Source organism: Hibiscus syriacus, unplaced genomic scaffold (assembly GCF_006381635.1).
Source record: "Hibiscus syriacus cultivar Baekdansim isolate YM2019G1 unplaced genomic scaffold, ASM638163v2 tig00016563_pilon, whole genome shotgun sequence".
NCBI lineage: Eukaryota > Viridiplantae > Streptophyta > Magnoliopsida > Malvales > Malvaceae > Hibiscus > Hibiscus syriacus.
Genome location: NW_024062387.1, coordinates 167,553 through 193,330, shown reverse-complemented (window position 1 = coordinate 193,330; position 25,778 = coordinate 167,553). Strand labels below are relative to the sequence as shown.

General features: G+C 33.3%; 2 protein-coding genes and 4 pseudogenes across 2 annotated transcripts; 2 read left to right on the top strand and 4 right to left on the bottom strand.

Moving 5' to 3' along the window:
* Window positions 1–2,083: 2,083 nt before the first annotated feature.
* LOC120208388 (probable calcium-binding protein CML46) lies at window positions 2,084–2,779 on the bottom strand. Its single transcript, XM_039207675.1, has 2 exons — window positions 2,749–2,779; window positions 2,084–2,716 (listed from the first exon to the last, which is right to left on the bottom strand). The coding sequence occupies exon 2, from the start codon at window positions 2,703–2,705 to the stop codon at window positions 2,124–2,126; it is 582 nt and encodes a 193-aa protein (XP_039063606.1). The 5' UTR covers window positions 2,706–2,716; window positions 2,749–2,779; the 3' UTR covers window positions 2,084–2,123.
* Window positions 2,780–7,864: 5,085 nt separating this feature from the next.
* Window positions 7,865–10,974, bottom strand: LOC120208387 (annotated as a pseudogene).
* Window positions 10,975–16,070: 5,096 nt separating this feature from the next.
* On the top strand, window positions 16,071–16,890 carry LOC120208345 (annotated as a pseudogene).
* A 287-nt stretch (window positions 16,891–17,177) lies between these two features.
* Window positions 17,178–22,290, top strand: LOC120208469 (annotated as a pseudogene).
* Window positions 22,291–22,495: 205 nt separating this feature from the next.
* LOC120208468 (protein DMP9-like) lies at window positions 22,496–23,145 on the bottom strand. The gene is given in 2 exon segments (XM_039207750.1): window positions 22,496–22,551; window positions 22,554–23,145. Coding segments are annotated over 2 exon segments (648 nt in total).
* A 251-nt stretch (window positions 23,146–23,396) lies between these two features.
* LOC120208467 lies at window positions 23,397–24,815 on the bottom strand (annotated as a pseudogene).
* Window positions 24,816–25,778: the final 963 nt, after the last annotated feature.

The following is a 25,778-nucleotide window of genomic DNA, read 5'->3' as shown; positions in this document are numbered from 1 at the left end:
GGGGACCATATTGCAAACGGAATAAATGTTGGGGGACTGTATTGCAAGTTTTAAATGTTGGGGGACCTAAATGCAAGTTTCAGAAATGTTCAGTGACCATTACTATACTTTACCCATAAAATTATTAATTAAAATGACACATTTTTAGTAAAGGAAGCGAATTTCAAAATGCATAGTTTATAGGATGTGTCTTTGTATTATAGGTGATATATTTTTTTTAAATTTCATACATTGACTCATTTTAAGATTTAAATGAAATAAATTTTATTAAAAAATAAAATATATAATACACGTCCAAGTCACATATTTACACAAATATAATTAATCATCGACGGCATTGGCACATGTATAGTAGAAAATGATATTTAAATAAAATATATTTAATAACTTATAGATATAATTACAAGAATTAAAATACAGGGGCTCTTCTGCTGGGCCAACCGAAGGAAATTTGGATTTTTTTTAGATCATTATGGATTTTAGATTTTTTATTTAGCCCATTAAGGCGTTCGGAATTTTATTTTGAAGAATACATAAAATGCTATAGTGAATCTGGAACTCGTCACCTCGAGGTGATGAGTTTGAATAAAAAATATTTTTTATTCAAACTCGTTACCTCAAAGTGACGAGTCCCAATAAAATATATTTTTTTATTAAAATTTATCACATTGAGCTTAAAAAATTAAATAAAATATTTTTTTATTTAAATCGTCACCTCAAAATAACAAATTCTAATAAAAAATTACAAAATAGGCCACATACACTCTTATTTTGAGAACTACAGTATTTTCTAAGGTGCAAGAAACTCGTCACCTCAATTTTACAATTTTTTTCTGGGCTGCCCTATTGGGCAAATAAAAAAGGGAAATTTGCACTTATCCTCGTTTGGGAACCTGGGCTTTGGCGAAACAGAAAACTCATCTCCTGCCCCATGGATCTCATGGAAGACCTGAAAGGAAGAAGACGAGACAAAATCCAATAAAGAGTGCTATAGCAGACTGAAACGGATAAGAGAATGCGCGGTCTAAAATCAGAGAGGACCCAAATGGCTCAAGCTTTATTCAAACCAGCGAGGTTTCTGCACCTTAACCACGTAACTAAGCTCCTAAAAGTTTTATCCGATACAAGAAATTTAATACTAGGCAAATTAATCCATTCCCATTTGCTAGTAACCAATCAAACCTCCTTAGGATTTAGCATACAGCCGTTAAACTCCTTGATCAATATCTACTTGAAATGTAACCAAATTTCTATTGCCCGGAAAGTGTTTGAGAGAATGCCCAACAGAAATTTGGTTTCACGGTGTTCCCTTATGGCAGGGTATTTGCAAACTAGGTTTTCACTGGAAGTATTAAAGTTGTTCGAAAATATGATTTTGATGGATGGTTTGAAGCCTAATGAGTATGTTTTCGCAGTAGTTTTTTCGGTTTGTTCCGATGGTGGGAAGGCATTAGAGGGTAGACAGTGTCATGGTTATGTGGTCAAGTCAGGGTTGGTTTTTCATCAGTATGTTAAGAATGCACTGATAAATATGTATTTAAAGTTTGATGACTGTCAACACCCAGAGTCGATTCAAATTTATGAGAAAGTAAAAGAACTTTTAGCAAGGATCAAGCCATTGTGATACATACCAGATGCTGCTGTGTTGCATGATGTGGAGGAAGAGCAGAAGGAAAACTATCTTAGTTATCACAGCGAGAATTGGCCATTGCATTTGGCCTCATGCATGCTCCCTTAGAGGCACCGATTCGCGTGTTTAAAAACCTTAGAATGTGTGAAGATTGCCACTCTGCTACGAAACTTATTTCTAAGCTCACAAACAGGATGATCGTCGTGAGAGATGCAAATCGCTTCCACAGTTTTCAAAATGGATGCTGTTCTTGTTCAGATTACTGGTAATAAATTAACTGACTATTTCTTTGGATGAATGGAGAACAAATTTGCATGTTCTAGAGCGTAAGGGCATGGATTCAACTCCTATCTCCAGGACACCGGGGATCTATTATACTCATTCTTTGTACCTGGATCTCTGTAAGTATTTCAACGGATGTTCTTAAATAGCTTAGAGCTGCCCCTAAGAAATGAAAAATGGAATCACAGTATATGAATGTTATTAGACTGATTCAGAAAAAATTATTCTCCATTAGTTTTACAAATTCCTGAAAATCTATTCTGCCATCTCTATTTACATCAAAGTTGTTGATCATTTTGTTGCAATTCTCAATCTTTAGACCTTCCTTTAGACCCAGAATACAGAGAACTCTCTGCAACTTTTGTGCATCAATAAACCCATCTTTATTCACATCAAACACATCAAAAGCTTCCTTCAACTCTTCGAAGCTTGGCTCTTCCTCAAACAGCCTGGAAAGCTCATCAGAACCAAATGATTCATTTAGCTCCTCACTTTCTCGGCTGCAAAAAAAGCCCAGATTTCCCATCAACTTCTCCACATCTTTTCCGCAAACTGTCACACAATCTTCTTTCTTATGAAATGGAGCTTCTTCGGTTGAACACTCAAAATTCTGGGTTTTCTGCAAGTCGGGTGATGCCTTTGAGCTGCCATGTTTGGATTGATGGAAAGACCAATAAGTTAACAAGAAACTTTTAAAGCTGTCATAACATGTCAAGCTAAGAAACAACAAGATCATACTGATATCAATGAATGGAATTAGGGTATAGTTTGAGTTTGTTGATGATGCCTCCATTTTGTAAGACCAAAAAGAAGAAGAAGAAGAAGAAGAAGAAGAGTAGAACTATTTGATTGAATGAATGAATTAGGATGTAATGATTGAGGATTGGGATTGCGGTATTTGAAGGCACCATAGATGGCAGACCTGGTCAAGTTTTCAAAGGCGGTTAAGAGGGGAGGAAGCTGCCTATGGTGCAACCGAGAGACCACCTAGGGAACTTGGTCTCCTTAGCTGTCTTCTTCTTATTTGCATGGAATGTGTCTGGTTTGTTGCTTAGAACCTACCGCTATCCTATCGTGTAGGAAAATAGTGTTTTTCAATGGGATTTTTGTTGTCTTTTTGGGACGATGAAGTTTCTTGGAATTGAAGAGTGCTGTGTGTAATAGGCGGTTGCTGCGTTTGCGTTTTCCACTACCCCATTGACTACTGGGATTATTGTTTTTCTTTTATGACTTTGGACAACATATTTAATAACAAAAAACATTTATTTTAATTTAATTATAATATATAGATATTAATATATATATATTATAAAAAAATAAGATTTGTTCGGGTCAAGCCTATAACTTCAAAATTTTATAAAAAATTCTAAATATGAAATTCGTGAACTTGTCTATTGGATGGAATCAAAATATGTTTTGAATTTGAATTAAACTATCCATATATATTAAGCATGTCTCCGGCCTCCTTGCTCATGTGGAGTAGTGGGAAAAAAATTCTCATAAAAGACTCTCCTCGTATTATTTCTTAATCTAGGGTGATTGCTATAGTGTAAAGGAGTCAGGAACACCGTGCTACTTTAAATTTTTGGATAGAAGTCGCATAATAATCCATGCATTTTCAATTTTACCAAAGCTAAAAACGCATAGTAATCTTGGAGTATTTAAGTAAAGACTCCATACAATGGAGTATTCTAAAATATTGTATCATTTGGCCTTGTCCAGAAAATAATGTTGGAGGTGGATTACTTTGATAAATATTTTTTTCAAAAGACATTATTTCAACCATTTCCCCATTACTCCTGTTAAGAAAATTAATTTTAATATAAATATTGATATTATGTAATAATATGATATAACATAAATAATAAAAATATTAATTATAAATAAAATAATAATTTAATTTTGAAACGTAAAATAAATTATAAACAAATTAAGTGAACAAAAAAAAGAAAAGAAACTTTTAATTTCATTCTAAACAATGAATTCGAGGTATTATATAACATTAATTATCGTTTATTATATACATTATATTATTGCATACCAGGCATTAGTGCCATGACAATTAATAATTTTTAGGTTTAATTATAAAATAAGTACCCAAACTATAATTTTTAGGTGCCCAAACTTTTTTTTTAATTGTCTAGGTGCCTAATTTTACTAACGTTACCACTTTAGGTACCCGGGTCATAATGGCCATTAAAAAATTCCGTTAATAGACACATGTCATGTTTTTGTAATTTTGAAAATTTTCTTTTTAAAAAAACTTAAAATAATAGTTTAAAAAAAAGCCCAAAAATTTCAAAAATTAAAAATCTCCCCCAAACTTTGAAAAACCTAAATATAATCCCTATACCCACGCCACCCGCCACCATTGTCGTCGATCGAACCTCCACCCGGTCACGCCTCCATCGGCAACTAGTTACCCGACAACAAGAATGACCATCTCGACTAAATCGGAGTCCGTAGGGCCTAAATCCCTAACGCCATGCCCTAAATCACAACTCCAAGTCGCCTCGACGACCGCCTTGATAGTAAGGACAAGTCGTCCGACTAGGGAGATGATAAGGATAATGTCAACAGTAGTGGCCGTGGTCGACAAGGGAGGTAAGGTTAAGGTTAAGTATTTGAGATTTTTAGGGATTTGGGTTTTTTTTTTATAATTTTAGATAAATTAGGGTTTTTTAAACATAAACATATTTTAAAGTCTTTTTAATATATTTTTTAAAATTATCAGAACACACGTGTCACTTAACGAAATTTAACAATGTATTGCCCTGGCACTTAAAGTGATAACGTTTGTAACATCAGACATATGGATGATTCAAAAAAAAGTTTGGGCACCTATTTTGAGAAAAGGGTATAGTTTAGTCACTTATTTTATAATTAAGCCTAATTTTTAAAAGTTTTATTAATTTAAACATGATTAGTATATAATGATAGTTTGGAGATGAAATTGGAATATTCAAAAGTTTGAACATTAATTTTGAATGAGGGTCAAAATTTGAAGATGAAATTGAAATGTTAAAAATTTTGCGGGCTAATTTAAAATGAGAGACAAAATTTAAAGATAAAATTAAAACATTCAAAACTTTAGAGACTAACTCAAAAAGATTATAATTTAATAAAAAGTGATACAATCAAATAAAATTAAAATATATTATGAAATAAATATATCATATATTATATTTAAAAATATGAATTTAAAATATAAAACTCGATCTGGTAAAATTTTGTAGATTATTTCAATCACCCCACTTTATGTATCTTTAAATTCCTGCTAGCCAAACATAAAATTAGAAAAAAAACTTGTAAATAAAGACTAAAAAGAAAACCCCAACGAGAAATAGAGAAACCAACGTCCAACTGAGAAATGGAATTTATTATTATTATTATGCCAAAGTAATATTTGTTTTAAATATTCTTAACTATTTGACAATGAATATTCGGTCATTCTATTGCAACCGCTGGTACTCGAGCCCATAAACTCTATGAACAACAACGATTTTTTTAACCACTGAGATAAGTTAGTTCGCGCGGTTTCTTAAGCTGGAAAATGAATATTTTTTCCTCAATTAAATTGAGTTATTATTGGATCATGGGTTAAATGCTTATTAATGATGAAAATAAATGAATAAGTTTGCTTACCAAATGATTTGTGTGACCATTTATATATTTTAATTTAATTAATTCGTTTATAAATATGAACGAGTAATCAATATTTAGAGTCAAATTGAATTTGACTTGAAAAATCGTATTAAAATTATAAATTCAGACTAACAAAAAATTAAAATTCCACCATCTATGGAATTTGAACTCACGTCTTCAACATAGAAGATATCATAATGGTAAGTAGATACCATTAAACCATGCTTACGAATAAGTTTGTAAATGAGGCGAGGCAGATGGTGAGTTATTTCAACTTGTTCGGTTAATTTGAAAAATACTCAATTCGAGTAGACTTGATTCGAGCTTGAAGTCGACTCGATTTCGTAGTAAGCCGAAAAAAGCTATTTGATATTCGACTCAAAAAGCTCACGAGCAACTCGGAAAAAATAATATATCATTTTAAAAAAATGAATTATTAATAATATTAACATTATGTGCTATTTATTTTTTTAAAAATGCAATTTAATATTTTTCATGTACTTGAGTTTTAGGTTTGAGTTTGAGCTTTAACCGAGTTAAGGTTAAGATTTTTTTTTTGATTTCAAGCTTTTTCGAATTTCTTCGAGCATCAATTCTTGGTTTCAAGTTCGAGTCGAGTTTAAAAATTTTAGGCTCGCGAACTTTCAAGCTGAACCAAGCTCCATTTTAAAGTTTTCGAGTCGAGTCAAGCTCAACAATAATCAAACTCGACTTAACTCGTTTACGGCCTTATCTGTGAATACACATAAGAAGCTTATTATCGTAAAACTCTTCTTTATAATATTAGAAGTTTAGGGTTCACTTTAAATCCCAAATCTCAATGAGTAATTAGCAGTACTTTGTAAAGAATGTAGAAAATTTTAATTGTTCAGAGCATTTGAAAAATTATTATGTTAAAAAATAAGGCTCAATCATTATTAATTTCTCTTCGATTGATCATTTATTAAGAGGATGCCCATCTACGTCCCTCAAAGCTTATGCTTAAATACACAAGCTAAAAAGCTAGTATATATATATATATATATATGTACATGTGCACGTTGAAATAAATGTAAAATTTTATGTTAAGAGATACGAAATTAATAAATTATATTAAAAATATAAGAACCATCAATAGAAATATAAAAAAAAAACCTTTAAATTACATAAAAATTTGAAATTTTCAAAAAAATGGCCAGATCTTCTGCATCCTTCACTCCATCCCTGAATGCATGTAGGGTACCTTGGGTCAGAATCATATCCTCGGCTTGTAGCTATGGATTATTGGCAAATATGAGGTCTAAATCATGCAATATCAGATAGCACAATCCAGACCCCAAATATCTATTGCCAGATGTATTATCCAACATTTACATTACCTGACCCATGTCCCCTTTCTTTTCAACCATCCCAAAATAACACCTTGGGTTCATGTAGCCAACTTTATGAGATAATATTTATGTATTTTGCTTAGAAACCTGATGTGTAAAATAAGAATTTAATTCAATTGATTTGTACAAGATTTACTTGGTAAGAAAAGGCAAAGAGACAGGCAGAAGGAAAGGGAAAAGGACAGAGAAGAACAAGAGTATTCATGCATCACATGGTTTGGGTCCCATAACCAGTTCATGGCTCAAATGGAGACCAAAACTTTCAGGCAAAGAAGAGGAAAAAACACATCAAAATATTTTCATGTTTGTTTGCTGTTCTAAGCTTTAATCTCTTAAAACATGGTGATTCTTATTAGTTCGATTTTGACATGCAACAATCCAAGTGAAATAAACACAGTACTTTTGTATGGAAAAACATTTGAATTTACATGATAGATTGATGTAGTAGACATGCATCAATGCCTTTAAGACTCATTTCAAAGGTTGTTTCAACTATATGAGAATTTAAACACGATTATAATACGGGAAAACACTAATTGCTAAAAAGGAAGTGTTATAATAGTGATTAGGGAAAAAACAAAAGAAAAAAGAAAAGCAACCACAGAAAAGAAAAGAAAAGAAAGAACTTTATGATAAACTTTCCACCTTTTTGGTGCTAGTTGTTTGGATTCTATGGTTATGGAAAGGGAGAGATCCTTGGACTTTTTCTGAATACAATTCATCTGTCAAACAAGAAGGGCCTACATGGACCTTTTTGTGCCTTCCAAGTTGCATATATATATATATATATATATGATACTTGAAATACATGAAAAAATTTATAATATTTACATTAGAGTTCAAGAAATATAAGCAGCAAATGATAATGGATTCTGCATCAGTTCATGAGAATCAAAGAATCTGCATTCTAGATCTTCAGAAAAGACAGATTTAAGGAAGATTTGAAAGAAACTCGAGTTCCCAAATTTATTTAAATACAATGGGGATTTATGGTACAGAAACTTACTTGGTCCTACCTCTCACCATCTTATATATATATATATATCATGTACAGAACTCTGCAAACCATCTAACTGAAAAACCCTGATCATACCATTAATGGAAAGGAAAGGAATTCCGAAAACAAAATTAAACTGAAAAAGGAAAACGGGAAAGAAAAATCAGTTTCTACTTAAGCTAAACACTCTGCCTTCAAACCCCTCTTCCTTTTGTTCTCCTCAGTTATATACTTTGAGAGTTGGTTATATAGAGGGGCGATGGTGAATGAATATGACCAAGCGGCTAACGAAGTAGGACAGGTTTCGTATAGTAATTAAGCAATTAAAAGTCATAATTTACACGATTATGAGCTCTCGTGGAAGTTTATTGACCTCGACAATGCTGCTGGATTTGCCTGCAAGACTGGAGAGGTTTCAGGAACCTGAGTCCTTTCATCACCCTTTGATTGAAATGCTTTGAAGAGTCCTCCGCCGCCTATTGAATCAGATTTGTCATTCTTAATGCCAAGTGTCGCCCATATAGAACTCTTTGCTGCTTCTCCAGGATCATCGATCCTCAATGTTTTCGGAATCCAAAGGCTTCTCTCAGCATTTTCCTTTACTGGCTCCTCTTCTCCGGAGTTGCTTGGTTTGCTCATGTTCTCGTCTCGTGAATGTTTTCCCAAGGTAGGGGAATCGGGACCAGCGTTTTGGACCGATTGCTTTGGTGTAGAAGGCTGAGGCTGCCATGGGGCGTTCCATGTGCCTGGTACGTTACAACCCCCAGTAAGCAGCTGCGGGATAGAATGGCATTGGAAAGCAGCCTGGAGGGCAGAAAGCAGATGGAGGTACAGGAGAGCTCCATTGAGTTCCGGTCCACGGGTAAGGCCAAATCGCCCTGGATAGCATGGCATCTGAGGTGGAAAACCCTGACAATTCTGCATCATTTGATCTTGCGACCTGGCTTTACCTGCCTCATCCTTTGAAGTCAGGACAGATGATCCATTTGAACACTCAACCCCGTTTTCTCCACCTATAAGAAACGGGAATTTTTAACTCCTCAGGCTTATGAAATCCATTCCGAGTGGTATTATGCATTGTTTTATCTGCAAGGTTCAAAGCAGAAGCCATTGACTCATAGAGGGGTGTGTCCGAGCCAAAGGTCAGAACTGTACCATTAGCTTTTAGTGCAGGATGGTGAACTCCATTAGGAATCTCAGCACGAGCATTCTGCAGAGCTTCAGAGACAGTTATGTGACGGTAGTGAGAAGCTGAACTCTTGTTCTTGCGACGTCCAGCACCCACGGGCACATTTCTCATAGTCCCACCAGCTGTCCAGTATCTCTGGCAGTTCTTGCAAAAGTGTCGGGGTTGATTGACATTGTAATTGTTGTAATAACAAAACTTGGTGTCCATGCTGTTGCAGCGGGGGCATGGAAGAATTTTAGTAGGTTTCTTCAAGGTTTTGTCTTGCGGGTTACTTGTTTCACTTTGATCTTCTTCTGTTTGTGAAGTTTTTAAAGCAGGGCTCTCCTTCTCGACTGAAGGTGTTTTAGTGTTGTCACTTGCTCCGGAGATTGCCTCCAGATTTGTAGACTCTACAGAAGTAATCGGAGGAGCACTATCATCCTGTTCAGATCCGTCTTTTCTATCTCCAACTTCATGTTCAACGTCTGTTGTTTTATCTCCTGCAGCGTCCTGAATAATTCGAAGAAAGTAAAATCAGCAGGAGAACCAAAAGGAGTTGAAAGAACATGATCATGTACATAACTAGAAAGTACAAATCATATGAAACTATGTAACCACATAGAGAATCGGTTTCACACCGACAGCAACCACCCTTCTAACAGTTGTAAAAGAAATCATCACAACAGAGAAGTTGCTTAAGAACTTAGGAATCCATAAATGATATGTATGGCTATGTAACCAGCACGGATAATATACAAACATGAGAAATTTTAATATGGCTAAGAATCAGATAAAAACTGGTTGTAACTTTCTCGTGATTCCAGGAAGATTGAGCTTTTACTATATCACGAAAGCTAAAAGTAACAAGGAGCAGATTTTGATTTTGCTTAGACTTATATTGTGGTGATCCTAATCATAGCTGACAATCCTCATGGAACTAAGTGAAAAGAGATCCAGATAACATCTCTCACAATTCACCAGCTATACTGAAAGCAGTCAACCAGGTGAATGAAGCTAAACTACCAATTTCAAAGAAGCTAGCCAGAAAATTTTCCAAGAAAAAATGGAAAGCGATGAAACCCTGAATAAGATTCCAAAACCATTTTCCAGAAAGTTGAAAGAAAAAAACATTAAACACAAATAATATGAGGGGTAAAAAAACTACAATTCAGCAGTTAGGCAGCAAGCTACCTTATAAACACAGCTAACCAAAATAACCGAAAAGCAGTTAACCGGGATTTCATCATGAATAATTGGATCATGCTTGAGAAATTACATTCAGAGAAGCCAATCCTAACTTAACAAAATGAAAAACACAAGTTCTTAAACCACGATCCAAAATTAAACCAATATTCTAATAATCGAGCATAATTAACATTGAGGAAGCAATTTTATAGGGGGGGGGGAACTAAGAATCAAAGACGACCCTTTTTCCTTTCCATATTCGAAACAAAGGGTGTTCTTCAAAATTCCCAAAAGAAGAAATTAAAATAGAAATTCCTCTGACCTTTTCTTCTTCTTTTTCTTCCCCTTTATTTTCCTTCGGTGAAGAATTTGTGGAACAACAATGATCTTGATCAATATCATCATTGTTGGGTTTTCATCACCACAAGTAGCACACAAGTCACCTGCTGCTACTTTGGGAGATTTCTCAGGCAAAGGGATCATTTTCCCAAACAATTTGATCGCCGGATCTTTTGGTTCCGACATTTCTGTTTTCTCTCTCTGTGTCTTTTTTTCCCCCTTTTCTTCTCCCTAAATCCTTTAGCCAACACAAACTAAAAACTGAAACTTTCTAGAGAGAGAAAGTTTTGTAGCAAAAGCTGACTGCTTTCATACAAACTTTTATTGTCATCAGAAAGTTAAAATGAAAAAAAAAAATACTTATGCAAAAATAGTTTTTACTTTTTTCCCCTCTTTTTCCTAGTTTTTTCTGGGTTGGTTTGTGGGAATAAAAATAGCAGCCTAAATTACGAAATAAGGTCAAACATTCAAAATATTTGTCGTTATGGTACACAAAATAATGTATTCAATAAAAATGAATTATAACCAAAAGAATAATTAAGATACTTTCTTTTCCAAAATAAATTAGGGTATATTTTATAGGGTAGAGTAGATCATATGATTATTAAAAGTTACAAAATATTCTCATAATTAGGATATATTTTATTGAGTCCACAAAACTACTAAAAATTACAAAATGATCACTTTATTATTCATATATTCCAAACTCATCATTTCTCATATAAAACTAAGGTCATCTTAGTTGGACGTTAATATTAATTGTGATACGATAAATCATATTTTAATGATGTCTGCTGAGTCGAAGATATATCTCAAGCACTGACTCGACGACGTAACGTAAATGAAAAGTCGATTCACAAAATACATCTCAAACGGTTATGTGATTAGATTTTATCATACATAGTCAACAAGTTAACTTCTAATTCAGGTGGTCATTAATTTTTATCGAAAAATAATGAGTTTGAAATGTATGAATAATTGAGTGATCGTTTTGTAACTTTTAAAAGTCGAATGACTCAACAGATAAAACTACGTACTTAATAACCATCTTGTAGCTTTTAATAATCGTGACTCGGCAAAGTAACTCCCCGTGACCGGGGATCATTTATGTATTTTACCCACTTTCTTAATAGAATATTAAAAAGGAGTTTTTATTATTTTTTTGTGATGAATAGTTTTCATTGTGAGTGCAAAGCATAAATAAGGGTATGTTATGACCCTGTTTTGTAATTTGGAAAAACAAAAGCGTAGAAGGAGACGATGGTCTCGTAGAGTCTACATTTTATATTTGTTTAAAACAAGGAAGGAGGATTTTCATCCACAACTTCCTTTGTGGCCTCAACAATATCTTTCTCTCTTTTCATTTCTTTTCTTTTCGTTTTTCTTCTTCTTTCTTCTTCTCACTTTTTGCCATATCATACCACCAATTATTTTTCTTTTCCTAGCTTTATTTAAAGATAATTTTAATTCTAAATTAAATATTATGTGCTTAATAAATATAAGTGTATCCAAATTTCGATATATTATTTAATATATATAATTGCATGACATATATATATATATGTGAAAGGTTAAATGATTAAATAGATGATTGTTATCCTTAGAGGTATCACTCTCGAGCACCAACGACTGCATGATTTGAGAGTTCATTGTCAAATGATTGAGAGTCTTTAGAACATATGCTATCACTTGTAATCGCAATAGATTAATAAAAACTACACTCGATTAAGCAATATGATTAGCATGAATAGAGCTATCTTAGTGATCAAAGGAATGATTGTTATCCCTAGAGATTTTGAGTTCGAACACATTGTATGTTAAGGGTATTTAAACATTTATTATCGAATAAATTGAGAATCTTTTAAAAATATATTACTTTATAATTACCTTTAGATTAATAAAGAAATAATATGATCACGGTTAAGAATTACAAAAAAAAAAAGACAATATGAATGCACAAGAAGACGAAAACATCCCTGATCTTAATATATCATGAGAAGTTTTGTACCAAATATTTATTATTACGATATATAATATTTCATTTTACTATATCAACTCATGGTTAGTATTTATTTATTTTTCTTCTACCAGAAGCCGATTAATTTTCCCCCTTTTTACAATATAATAAAGACTTCACGGTGATTGCCAACTATAAAATCTTTTTGGTGTAATTTGTGGTTGAAATTATAAGGTGGCCCATTGCTCCACTTCCTAGTCCTTTCATATCTCTTTTCTATGGTTCATAATCTTATTGCTTGTTACATCCCCCCTGCTCACCCATGTGACACACAACCCTAGTCTCTCCCCCCCCCCACACATTATTTTATTTTTCTTATTATATCTATTTTTTTAAAATAATGATAACGACACAAACCAAACAATGTTGATAATTAAAGATACGAATATTATTTTTAAATATATCAAATTTAAACAAATCGCATATAAGATTATTTGAATATTTATTATCAAATATTTAATTTTGTTGAATATATATTATATTATAATAATTTAATAATAATAATACCGTTCTCCGATTTTTATTTTTAGTTTTTCGTAATATCGTCGGACGATGAATATGACGAAAAGTGTTAAAATAATACCCCCACAGAAATTAGAAAGAAAAAAATCCATGTCACCGTCGGGTTTTTAAAAGCACCAGTTGTGCGGGTCCCACGGACGAGTTCCGAAGGCCAAGAGTTTTTGCCACATCAGCGTCATATTCCCGCATGGACCCCACCTCAGCAAAAAGAGTAAAGTGAGAGAAAAAAGGGTCAAAAAATCAATAAATAATAAGAAAATCATTTTCTCCCTTTAGTTTTCTCACACGCGCGAATCAACTTTCTGTATAAATGAAGAATCTTTTTCTCGTGGCTGAGAATTCTCCTGGGTGAGTGGAGGATTGGTCTGGGATGACACGTGTAAGCTAGCAATCAAAGATGGAGCATATCTTTTCGGGTAAACTACGCGTTTAGTATCTCAAATCATTTTTGATCCATTTTAGTACCTGAACTTTCAATTTTTCAAAACTATATTTAATGTTTAGTTTTTGTTTCATTTTAGTATCCACCATTTAAAAAAACTTAACGTGTGGAGTACCTAAACTATCAGTCTTAGTCCGTTTTAGTACTAAACTTTTAATTTTCTTCAGAACTTAATTTTAAGTTTTTGGGTAAATTATGCATGTAGTACCTAATTTTGGTCAATTTTAGTACTTAAACTTTCTAAATTTTCAAAACCATACCTAAAGTGTGTTTTTGTTTCATTTTAGTACCCCATTCAAAATTTAACATTAAGTTTTGAAAAAATTGAAAGTTTAGGTACTAAAATGGACAAAAACTGACAGTTTAGGTACTAAACGCATTAAGTTTTTTATGACGGATACTAAAATGAAACAAAAATTAAACTTTAGGTATGGTTTTGAAAAATTAAAAGTTTAGGTACTAAATCAAACAAATGATAATTTAAGTACTAAATATGTAGTTTACCCTAATTTTTAACTGGGTACTAAAATGAAACAAAATTAAACGTCAAATACGACTTTTGAAAAAAAAATAGGTACAAAAATGAACAAATTTATAATTTATGTAATAAACGCATAGTTTACCTTTTTTTTAATTAATCATTGGTATTTGATCTATTGACCGGTTAATCCAGATCAGATTTTACAGATGACCATTATGAGGGCGATCCCCCAACCTAGTTTACTTCAGACACAAATACCATTATTCGAACCTTGACATTGCTTAAAAAATCTAGTGCCTCATCCCACCAGAGATGTGAACGAGATGAGGGTTTGAGATGATCATCAACATCCACCGTTGAACTTTCCCATGAATAAAATGGTAGTCATCTTTTCCTTACTAATTATTCAATTATTTATGAATTAGGTCAAAGTGTTGCAATTTGCACTTTTGGCCATTCACCTACTTGCTTCAAATGTTCTAGCTCTTTTTATTTGTAAGGTAAATTACGTGTCTAATACCTAAACAATCAATTTTAGTTCATTTTAATACCTAAACTTTTAGTTTTTTAAATCATACTTGAAGTTTATTTTTTATTTCATTTTAATATCATGCCGTTAAAAACTTTAGTTTTTGTTTAATTTAAGTATCTCCGTTCAAAATTTAACGTTATTTTTTTTTAAGTTTAGGTACTAAACGGACCAAAATTGATAGTTTATATACTGAATGCATTAAGTTTTTAAAGACGGGTACTGAAATGAACTAAAAACTAAATGTTAGGTATAATTTTGAAAAAATTTAAAATTTAGATACTAAAACAAATCAAAACTGATAGTTTAAATACGAAATGCGTAGTTTACCCTTAAATTTATTTTATGTGTATTTTTCCAAACATTTTATTTAACTTTTATCACCCATGATCTATTTTTTCATTCTTTTTTAAGAGATTATCTATTTATCTAATTCTCAATTTTGTGCGAAAGATTTTAAATATTTATTGGATTAATTTTTTAAAATAAAAGCAAATTTGTTATCTTAAACTACTTAATGAACAACTCTTACTAATAATTTTCCCCCATAATTTTCGCTATCATAAATCTTTGTTCACAAAGAACTCTTTAAAATAATGTTTAAAACAACATTTTAATTTATACATAAAATCAAATTAATATCACTAAAGTTATCGTCAAAATACCCTAAATTAACGTAATTTGGAAAAAAACAAAATTAACATAATTTGGGGTACGAACAAAGGCTCGACTGAATATGAAATAAAACTTTTGATGAGCTAGTTTTATCGTTCGACAACCTGATTTAAGATTAAGGAACGATAGGGAATATGTCCAATCGAAAATGTTATAAAAAGTTATAACATTTTCCGTTGGACGTAATATAAAATGTTATTTTTATTTTTTATTTTTCTCTAATATTTTAGGTTGTATATAACCGAAAATAGTATTCCTTTTATAACATTCTCAGTCATATTTATATTTTTATCCTTCCTAAAATTTTAAATTAGACTATCGTCCTTAGATGTTCCTCTTAACGGGCTTGAATCTTGATTTTGCATCAATGAAAGAGATACTTCTGGGGAAAAACTTATAGCACATGATTGGAAACACTGAATTCTAGGAAAGCAAAGTTCAAAAGCCCATGTTGTTTTTTCTACCAGCGTGTCTGATTCTCCTTTACAACAAAAACATGGCCCGGAAGCAATCCAAAAGCTCGATCATGAAGATTTTAATGCCAGGAGGATAAAAAGACCTTCCCTGTCCCCATCTATTTCTCTAATAACCGGCCTTTCCTGAATTTAATTAAATCAATTCCAGTTCTTCTCTTGATCCTTTTAATTTCCATCTCAAATCCCATTCTGTGATTGACAAATCCAAAATATTTTTGGTGTTCTCCACGAGAAATTTAATCAGTTGAATACTAATTAAATCACATGATATTGGGGTGGGAGTAATAAAGTTGTTTCCTCCTTGTCCCCATCTGGGTTTGGCGTTTTGGTTGGAGGAAAATTGATGGGAGTGTCAATTAGGGACTCCGTTTGTTTTTGGATTTAAAATTCTGGGTTTGATTTGAAATGGTTTATTTCCATAGCTCAATCTCAGTCTGCAACTCGGTTTACCAGGCTTCTTCAGCTACAATCATGGCAGATTCCATGAATTCAAATGATATTGCGATGAACTCGAAACCACCACCACCACCCATCTAGGAACAATTTTACAAGAAACAAAGGGCATCCAATTCACCAAGTGTTTAAAAATTCCATGTTGTGGAAGATCAAGATCGGCTGCCATGATGTTGTCATCTTCATTGCAGTGGTATCCGCTTGTGGGTTCTTGTTGTCTCCAAGAATAAAGTGCGTATCTTTGAAACTGATTGAATTCACTGGAACTGCTTTTAATGTGACTGGAGAGGAATCGATGAGAGCTCCAATTATATATGGATCTATTTTACTTGGTTCTCCTGCGCTGCATTAACTGCTTGATTTTGCACCTGTATACAACAATAGGAAATGCAGGAACCCCAACTGCAAAGGGCTTAGGAAGGCAGCCGAATTCGACATTCAGTTAAGAAGGGACTTTTCGAATTGTCCTGCGATCATCACAGGGAATTGGAAGCTGAACTGAAGAAGATGGAACCGGTTAACGGACGAGCGGTGCTCGTGTTTCGAGCTAGGTGCGTATGTTCCGTAGGCAGGTTGGAGGGTCCGGGGCCGAAGAAAAGAAAGATCAAGAAGTAGGATTTCGGAATAAGAACATCATAGATAGAGTAACTAAAAGCAACACAGGAAGTTGTTACAATGCAGTGAGTTGCAAGGATTATATATACAGTTGGTTATAGTGGAGACTATAAGAATGTTTACCTTTCATCTATTTAATCACTATCTTAATGGCAGCAGATTCTTCAGAACTTGTGTTTAGGGTTCTTGAGTTGCAATTTCTTAAATATATTTTCAACAAAATCAATCTCGCATTAGAGTAACGATAAGACTTTAATACTCATTAATATTATTTTGAACCTCATCGATCTCGTTTTATTATGAAAAATCAAATCGATTTCATCTTACTGTATCAGTTACATATATTAATCAATGGATCTACTTCAACATTTGGAGATGGTGAACAAATTTGGTGATGAAGTCTCTCAATCATGTGATGTTATTAAAAGGAGAGTAGAGACACATTTGATTTTTTTTAAATTTGTATTTTATTATACCGAGTTCTTGTGAGAAAATGACCATGTATTATGTGTCTTAAAATATGATGTACTTTTATGTATACTGAACTTTTGTCTCACGATTTTTAAATAAGATATAACGAGACATATTTATGATGAATATTTAAGATGAAGAATTATTTTATGAATGTTAATTATAATTAGAACTCTATGTATTAAACGAGATGACTATGGAAAGGCCATTTGTTGGGTTAATTGGGTAGGAGGGGTTGCACCTCAATATTTTTTAAAAGAAAATATTTTAATTTATTGTTAATTTAGATATTAGTCAAATAAGATATTTAACGCTCTTAAATATTTAATATATATTTGTCTTTTTTAATATTTGATCCTAGTTCCTTAATGACGATGTGCGTTGGTATTAAGACTTTAATGTTCATTAAAATTAAAAATTTTATGATATATACTCATTATATCTATAAATATAAAATATTGAAAATCTTTATACTACTAGTATTAATAAGAAAGCCCGTTTTGGGCTTATATTCCCCAACCAAACGCCGCCGTTCAAGGGTCTGGGCACCCGTGTTTTGCAAGGATGGGGTAACTACACTTTAGGTCCCTTCTCCTTTGTAATGCTTATTTAAGTCATTTAATGAAATTATTTACTGTTTTATTTCGAGCCTTTTAGTTTTAATGATTGCATTTCAGTCATTAATTTTTATATTATGTTTGATATTATAATTTGGTTGTGATTTATATTATTTCGTTTTAGTCACTGTTTCAGTTATTGTGCATTTCCTTTGATATTCGGATTTGGTCATGAAATTTGCAAATGTTATATATAGTCATGTTTGTGTTTTATATCATATTTGTCTATATTGATCTGGATTTAATATTTTCAAATATTTCAATTTAATCACTGATCCCATGCATTTTTATTATCTTACTGTTATTTGAATTTGGTCACCATATTCGTATATTCTATTTTAGTCATTGTTTGATGTTTGGTTTAATTACTTGTGATCTTTATGTTTCTGTTTATTTCATTTTAGTCCTTACTCTTTATATTACTACTTTCGTGAATGTTTGAATCTGATCTCGTATTGTGTAATATTTATTTTAATCATGAATAAACTTTGAATTTTTGAATTTTTGGCATCAAGTTCTAATGCTTGTATTTAGTCATTTTCTGTTTTTTAATATATTTGGTTTAATGTCTATTTTATTTTCTTTTGTTTTGGGCATCTATGTTTCTTTGTTATATTTTAGTCCTACTAATGTACGTTATGTCATTTTGTGGATATTTGACTTTGGTCTCAATGTTTGTAATAGTTTCATTTTAGCCTTGATTTTATATGTTAGGTTTTGGTTGATGTTCGAATTTATCCCTGACATTTGTGAATATTTTATTTTAGTCATTATGTATGATTTTATGTACTTGTTATTCGGTATTTGTATTATGCAAATAATGTTCTTAATTTCATTTAACGTAAATATTTTATTTTTGTATTTGCAATTACATTTTTATATTATATTTTATCTATGTATGAATATTTGGTTTATTTTCAAGAACACGTATGCGTAGAATGAGCGTGGAAAGTATCACTTGGTCGAAGTGGGCGATCCCATACGGCATTTAACGACATAGGAACTTGAAATAAATTGAGTATATTTTATTAATTAATTTGTTTAAATGATGCAATGTGTGTAACAATTTACTTATTTTATGTAAACTTCAAATTTTTCATTTTATTTTCGATTCATTTTTTAGTTAATCAATTATTTTGTTGATACAAACGTCAATTTATTTATATTGATTTGCATTTTATCAAGAGGGAAATATTCTTTATGGATAAGAAATAGTCGAGTAGCTTTCCGATTGAGGATTGCTAATTTCGAGATTTCTTTTCGAGTTAAAGAATTTTTTTTAATTATTTAATTCGAAGCAATTAATCAATGTTCGATAAATAGATCATATTTTAACTTATATTCGATTTATAATTTCCACCATTTACAACGATGTGTAAGGACACAGTACCAATTTTGGGCGTTGTGGGAGTGTTACCCTTCCCCGCACGTAACCGACTCCCGAATCCATTTAAATGAATCTTTGGTAACGCAGATCGAATCTTGTTCTTAAAAAATGATTTTTCTTAAAATTGTTTTAAAAGACGTTTTTAGGTATTCAACCTACCTAACCAAAGGTCGATGACGACTCTTTTCAATTTTATTTCAAATTAATCCAAAACCACCAATTTTTTCAAATAAAGTTATAATTGTTTTTAAAAATAATATTTAATTGTTTTACGAAAAAAATGGTTATGACAAAGTTCTTTGAGAGATAGGTTTAACCAGTATTTTCAGACTTTATTTAAACTTCTTCATAGGTTCCTTCATTGAAGTTCATTGAGAGATAGGTTTAACCAGTATTTCAGACTTTAGCTTTAAACTTCTTCATTTTTAACACATGAGTTTATTTTTGCATCCTGTTTTTCATACTAAATTTGGCTTGCTGTTGTTTCCTCTAGGCGGACTTTTCTGAATTCTCCTGCTTCTATGATTTGTTTTCTTCGTGTGCCGAGGAAATGGCCAAAATAATATCAGTAGTTTCTCATGCTAATTAGTTACATGGAATACTTCTACTGATTATCGTTGGAACAACATCGAGGTTATCTAGCTCTAAAATAGTAGGAATTTCCTTGGTTGTATTTAATTCTCTGGCTTTCGTTGTGATTGATAGCTGTAAGCAGGGCGGTTGCTGCATGGAGATTAGTCTTGGCTGGCAGGTTTCGATTGCTTGAAAAATGGTGTAAATATGTTGAGGTATGAGCATGACTGGTACTGAGTTGCTAACAGCCTAAACTTTATGTTCGTCTTGGAGATATCTTGTGACACTATTGGCTGTTGTTCCATGTATACCCTTTAATTTTGGACAGAAGTTTCATCAGAATTGGGATATGATTATAAATGATTTATATTACTGTAATGGGTAGAAGATTTTACATGCATTCGTGCATATAAGGAGTGACATCTGCTGCTCCAGTTTGTCTGTCAGCGAGGGAGAAGCGCTCCATATTTACTTTAGTTGCCTTATACTTGCCTTTGAAAATCCTTATAGTGCATGCCAAGCATTTGAAAATGGATAAGTCTCTTGGACTAAACAATTGTTCCAACACACAAACACACCATAGGTTGAAACCTTCTAATGACTACTTCCAATCTCTTGATTAATGCAACTAATGTCTTTGATTTCCTCAGGAAAATCAACGTCACAATATTTCGGAGGATACTTGGCAGCAAGTTTTAGCTTTTAGTAGGTGTGTACATGAAAATCTGGAAGGCTATGATCCTGAAGGTATTAAGCTTCCCTAAATCTGCCCTATCCCCTGTCTTGTATCTGTGCGACTTGGATCTTAGTTGTCTGGTTTTTTTCCAGGTGCTTGGCCTGTTCTGATTGATGACTTTGTGGAGCATATGTACAGGTTTGGTTTGATACTTCAGCATTTTATGTGATTATGGGAATCCTTGTGGCTAATTTCTAATTCATTGGTTTATTTTAGGCTATAACTCTGAGTTCTATTGTGATCGTTTTAATATATTCCAACTCTTTATTTTCCTGAAGTATCAGAGTCCAATCCTAGTGTTCAGTATATATTTGGACATGAGTATAGGAGTACGGTCTTTGAAATATATGAAAAAACAGTTAAGCTTACCCATGTTAGACGTATACTCGTCCCTAATACTTAACCCTTGAGTCTAAGCAACATAGATTTTATCCTTTTGTTTTATTGTCCTACTTTTTAAGTTCTAATCTTTTCGTTTTTTGTAGTTTACTGAATAACTCTTATAAGATCACTTGCCCATGTTCATTTTGCATTGACTGATTGACAACCATGCCTTGTGTCATTTTGTCATTCATGGTGCCGATATTCCGGAATGTTCTAATAAAAATAAGGATTAATGTACCTTTTGACCCCCCGACTTTGGCATTAAGCTGCAATTTGACCTGATTTTTTTGGGGTGCAATTTAGCACCTGGCTTTGGCTTTGATATACATTTTGACCCTAATTATTTTTGTACAATTTTAAAATGATGATTAATATTTTTATTTATAAATTTAAAATTATCTGAAGTGTTAAAGATTTATACTGCACATTTAATACAAATTCAAAATTTTAATAAGGAAAAAACTACCAGAAAAATATATCGAAGTCAAGGGCCAAAAGTTGCATTAACCTTTAAACTAATGCTACTGCATGCACACTATACATAGATGCCTGAAATCCCTTATCCCAGCTTGCTCCCCACTGCAGAATTTCGGGATCCAACAAAGATTCAAACGTTTTTTGTTGCTGTGTTGATTTGGAGTCGCAGTCGTCTGCATACGAGGACACTTTGCCTGGTATGTCGTATACTAGCTTTCACATTTACCTTTGTATAAGTTTCCTGCAAATATGGAAATTGTAATGACATAACATAACGCGGCAGGATTAAGGATATATCCTGGGATGAAGAGGAAATTGCCTGAATGCCTAGACGATGAAATGGAGTCTATCGATTCGCACTTCTTGAACTCGCCAGACCTGAATTGCTCATTGAATTCTAAGAGAAGTAAGTTGATTGCACACCGATCGGTTAATAGGGAAGATAATCCTCCCCGGAATTCAACTGATGATTGCATGGAAATTGCCAAACACAGTAGTCCGATGTGTTCCTCGAAGTCTCCTTGTGCAATTGAAGGTTGCCTATCAAAGGGTTTCACAGGGCTCTTATCGAGTTGCTCCTATTTTGCAGTTTGTCCCGGAAGAATTCCCTGTAACACGAGTTCACATCCGAGTATAATATAGAACAGAATGTTTCCTTTGCAAGCCCACGATTTAGATGTATTAAAATCTCTGCAACTCCTATTTTTCGGATGATTTTGTGGGTTAATTTCCTAATGTTTGTATGTCTGATGCATTATCCCTGTCCTTATCTGTTGTTTTCCAGAATAATTATATTAGATTTGCTTTCAATCTCCAGCATTTTTGTTTCCCTTTCATTTATCTCACTGTTGAGGTTGAGCATCGAAGAAAATCAATGATTTAATGTAATACCTCCATAAATCACAAGAAAGAAAAATACAAAATCAGTAACAGCGGAACATTCTTCTGCAGGGACTGTCGAAGAAATTTATTCTTACAAAAACATTTGATATTATTATCTATCTATACTAAGACACTAAATTCATCAAGCAGCCATGCAACCAACACCAAATCTAGTTTTGGGAAACACAAGAAACAGCCACTGCAAATAATCCCCACCATCAAGGGGAAACCCTCCATAACTTGATCCATCTCCTTCTCGTGTCCTGGAAAAACACAGTTGGTAACTCTATGATCCGAGAAAGCGATCGCCATGAACACCAACACCGACATGACAGCATGAATGAAATCTGTGAGTCCGACCTTGTACTTGTCGTCTTTCGGAGATTCGACTTCGAGACCAGGCTTGAAAAGGGCCAGTCCGTTGGGCGTGACGAAACCGTAGTAAACCGTCCCGTCCGGGCCTCGGAAACTATCGGTAAAATGGAAGAAGAAGCAAGAGACCGCGCAAAGGCCCAAGAGGGAGTAAATCATCATGGTGGTAACATGGGTGCAAGCACCGTGACGGTAAACAGAAGGCAGAACCAACTCGAAGGTTAAAAGGGTGCCTGTTGGTAGGAAGTTGACAAGCATGGAGGTTTTTGATATGGTTTTTTGAACCCCTTTGGCCACGACCCTCCTCTTGCGGCCGGGTTCCGAAGGCAGGCGAGGGAGGGAGGAGGAGGTTGTAGGGTTCTCATGTGGTGGTGTTGCAGTGTAAACTTTAATACCAATTCCGTGGTCAGTTTCCTCCATTTTTTTTTCAGAACAGATAAACAGCCTGATGGTAAAGAATTGAAAGTTTTTGGGGGTGATGATTTGATATTTAAAGGCGTTTCAAATTTGGAACTTTATTTACAAGGTGGTTACTGACAGTTAAGGAGTTTGTATCAATGGTAACTATGATAAATTGAAAATCAACGTTCAAACCTTCTCCCCTTCAGTTTGATTTGAATTAATGCATTATGTGTTGTAACAAAATAATGCATATACAAAACCGTTGGTGTTTAAAACTTGCCAATTTTTTCTAAAACAGATGTATAAGTACCAAATGAAGCCACTGCAACACTCATCAAATGATCAGGCTTACTGCAACCATTTCGCCGTTGAATCTTCGGTAAATTCCCGATATCTTCAAGTAGCAGACGCATGGTAGAGTGACCGAAGCCGTGATACTTAAGAACGCTCCAACTAAGGACATGAGGAAGCCAAAAAAGGGAACCGCAAGAGCCACCAAAACGGTGCTGATCACCAGGGTGGTGCCGGCAAAGACGTGGAGCACTCGCTTCTCAATTCGATACCAACTCAGGCTCTTAACGGTATTCACAATCGGTTTAACCATCAATTCATATTTCGATATGGGGTTGACCAGGGTGGTATATATTGCAATCCTTGAACTGAGTTTGTCAGTAGGAAGGTTCAGAGTTATCTGTGATTGAACATCTGATCCGAACATTAAGTACCCAAAAATCGCCATGGACGAGTAACAGATGGTACACAAGACAAAGCAGACAAACAAGACCTAAAAGAAACCAGACAAATTCACTTCAAAACCAGTCAGACAATTGCAGAAATTACAAGATACAGACACTTCATACTTACACTGGAGAATTGGTTCCTTTTTTTCATTGAAGTGTAAAGGGTAGGGAAAACTGGATGAGTGCAATAACAAAAGGCATATAAGCTAACTGCAGTGGGAATTCCATTACAATCTTTCCCTTTTGTTTAAACCCGATACCATCAAAAGCACCGGTCCAGATGATCGAAACCAAGATGATTGCAGAAGCCAAAACCCCACTGGCTTACACGTAAGACAAGAGGCCCAAGTTATCCAACCAAACAGTAGGCAAAATTATGAGAGCTACGATCATAATAAACCCTGGTTTCCCACCGACTGTTAGTCCTCCAACTTGAAACTCTCCAATGGGTAACAAGTTATGCAAGTTATCTCCTTCGAGAATCAGAAAACCAGCAGCCACTAAGTAGAGCTCGATGTTCATAACGATCGATGCTGTAAGTCTCCCTTTGTTCCCGAATGCACGCTCGCCTATGTTGGGATAAGTTGTGATTCTTGGATCTGTGCCCAACTGTCCATGCATCTTTGAATCAGCAAGGCCGAGTAGAATGCACAAGCAGCTATGACAACCATCCACCTGATGCCAGTGCATATGGGATATACAATATCCCTACTCCTGTATAGAAAAATGGGTTTTCTTTTCATATATATATATAAACCAAATGATCAACATGTTGAAAACTGAAGAAGGAAGGAAGAAAAGTGGACCTGAAAGAGCATTGAGGCCATTGAAACAGGTTCTGGAAAGAGAGACTGTGGTTGCTGCACTGTTATGATGCTCTAATTCCTTTACTTGTTTGTTGTCTTCTTCAAGGAGAGGCACAGTGAAGGATAATTCCTCATGTGACATCACCTTTCTCCAGTGATGGAAACAGAGAAAATCTTAAATTTCAAGCGGCTTCTTGGTTGACGCTTCGATTTGTAAAAAGGTTTCCAATCACTCATTTTCTTCTTAATGCTATCCACGCATGTAACGTAAAACATTTTTACATCTTTTAGATTATTGAATTAACCGAGTGACACATAGGTTAATAATATAAATTTTTTAAATGGGATGAGTCTAAATAAAATTTCAGACGGGCACCGTCCGTAAATAAGTAACTAATCGAAGAAAACTAAAATTTTAAAGTGGACATCATTAATAAAATAAGTAACTAATCGAAGGAAACTCAAATTTTAAAGTAGGCACGTGTTCACTCTCACTAATACGTGACTCCACCACTGAAATTATTCCAATTTAATATTACTATTAACTATTCATTTACATATCTATTATACTCCCACTATGTGGGTGAAAATAATAAAATTACTCTTTTAAGTGTGTGGTTGGAAGGAGTAATTATATATATTATTAAGTTAAGGAGATTGTAAACTAATATTTGTTCTAATTTTTTTTAATTATTTGATAATGAATACCTAATTACACTCGTTATAGTCACTGATACTTGAATCTAACAATTGTAAAAATAATAACTTTTCATTTAACCACTGAAATAATTTAATTCGTGTCATGATGATACACCTTTTTCTTGTAAGTTTGAATATTTGAGTCATTGGAGGGAAAAAACATTTTTAAGATAAAGGTTTAATAATATAATAATTTATTATTTTTAAATAAGGAAGTTATTCAAGTGGACGGATAGTTTTCCCTTTTTCTTATACAAAATTTTGGTAAATTTTTAAAGAGAAAAAGGAAGTTAGTGAAGGATTTTTTATTATTATTTCAAATAAGGCAGTTAATAGATGTTTTTTTAATAGGGTTAGTTTTTATTTTATTTTTTATGTTACTACGTTATTTTTTATTTTTTAAATA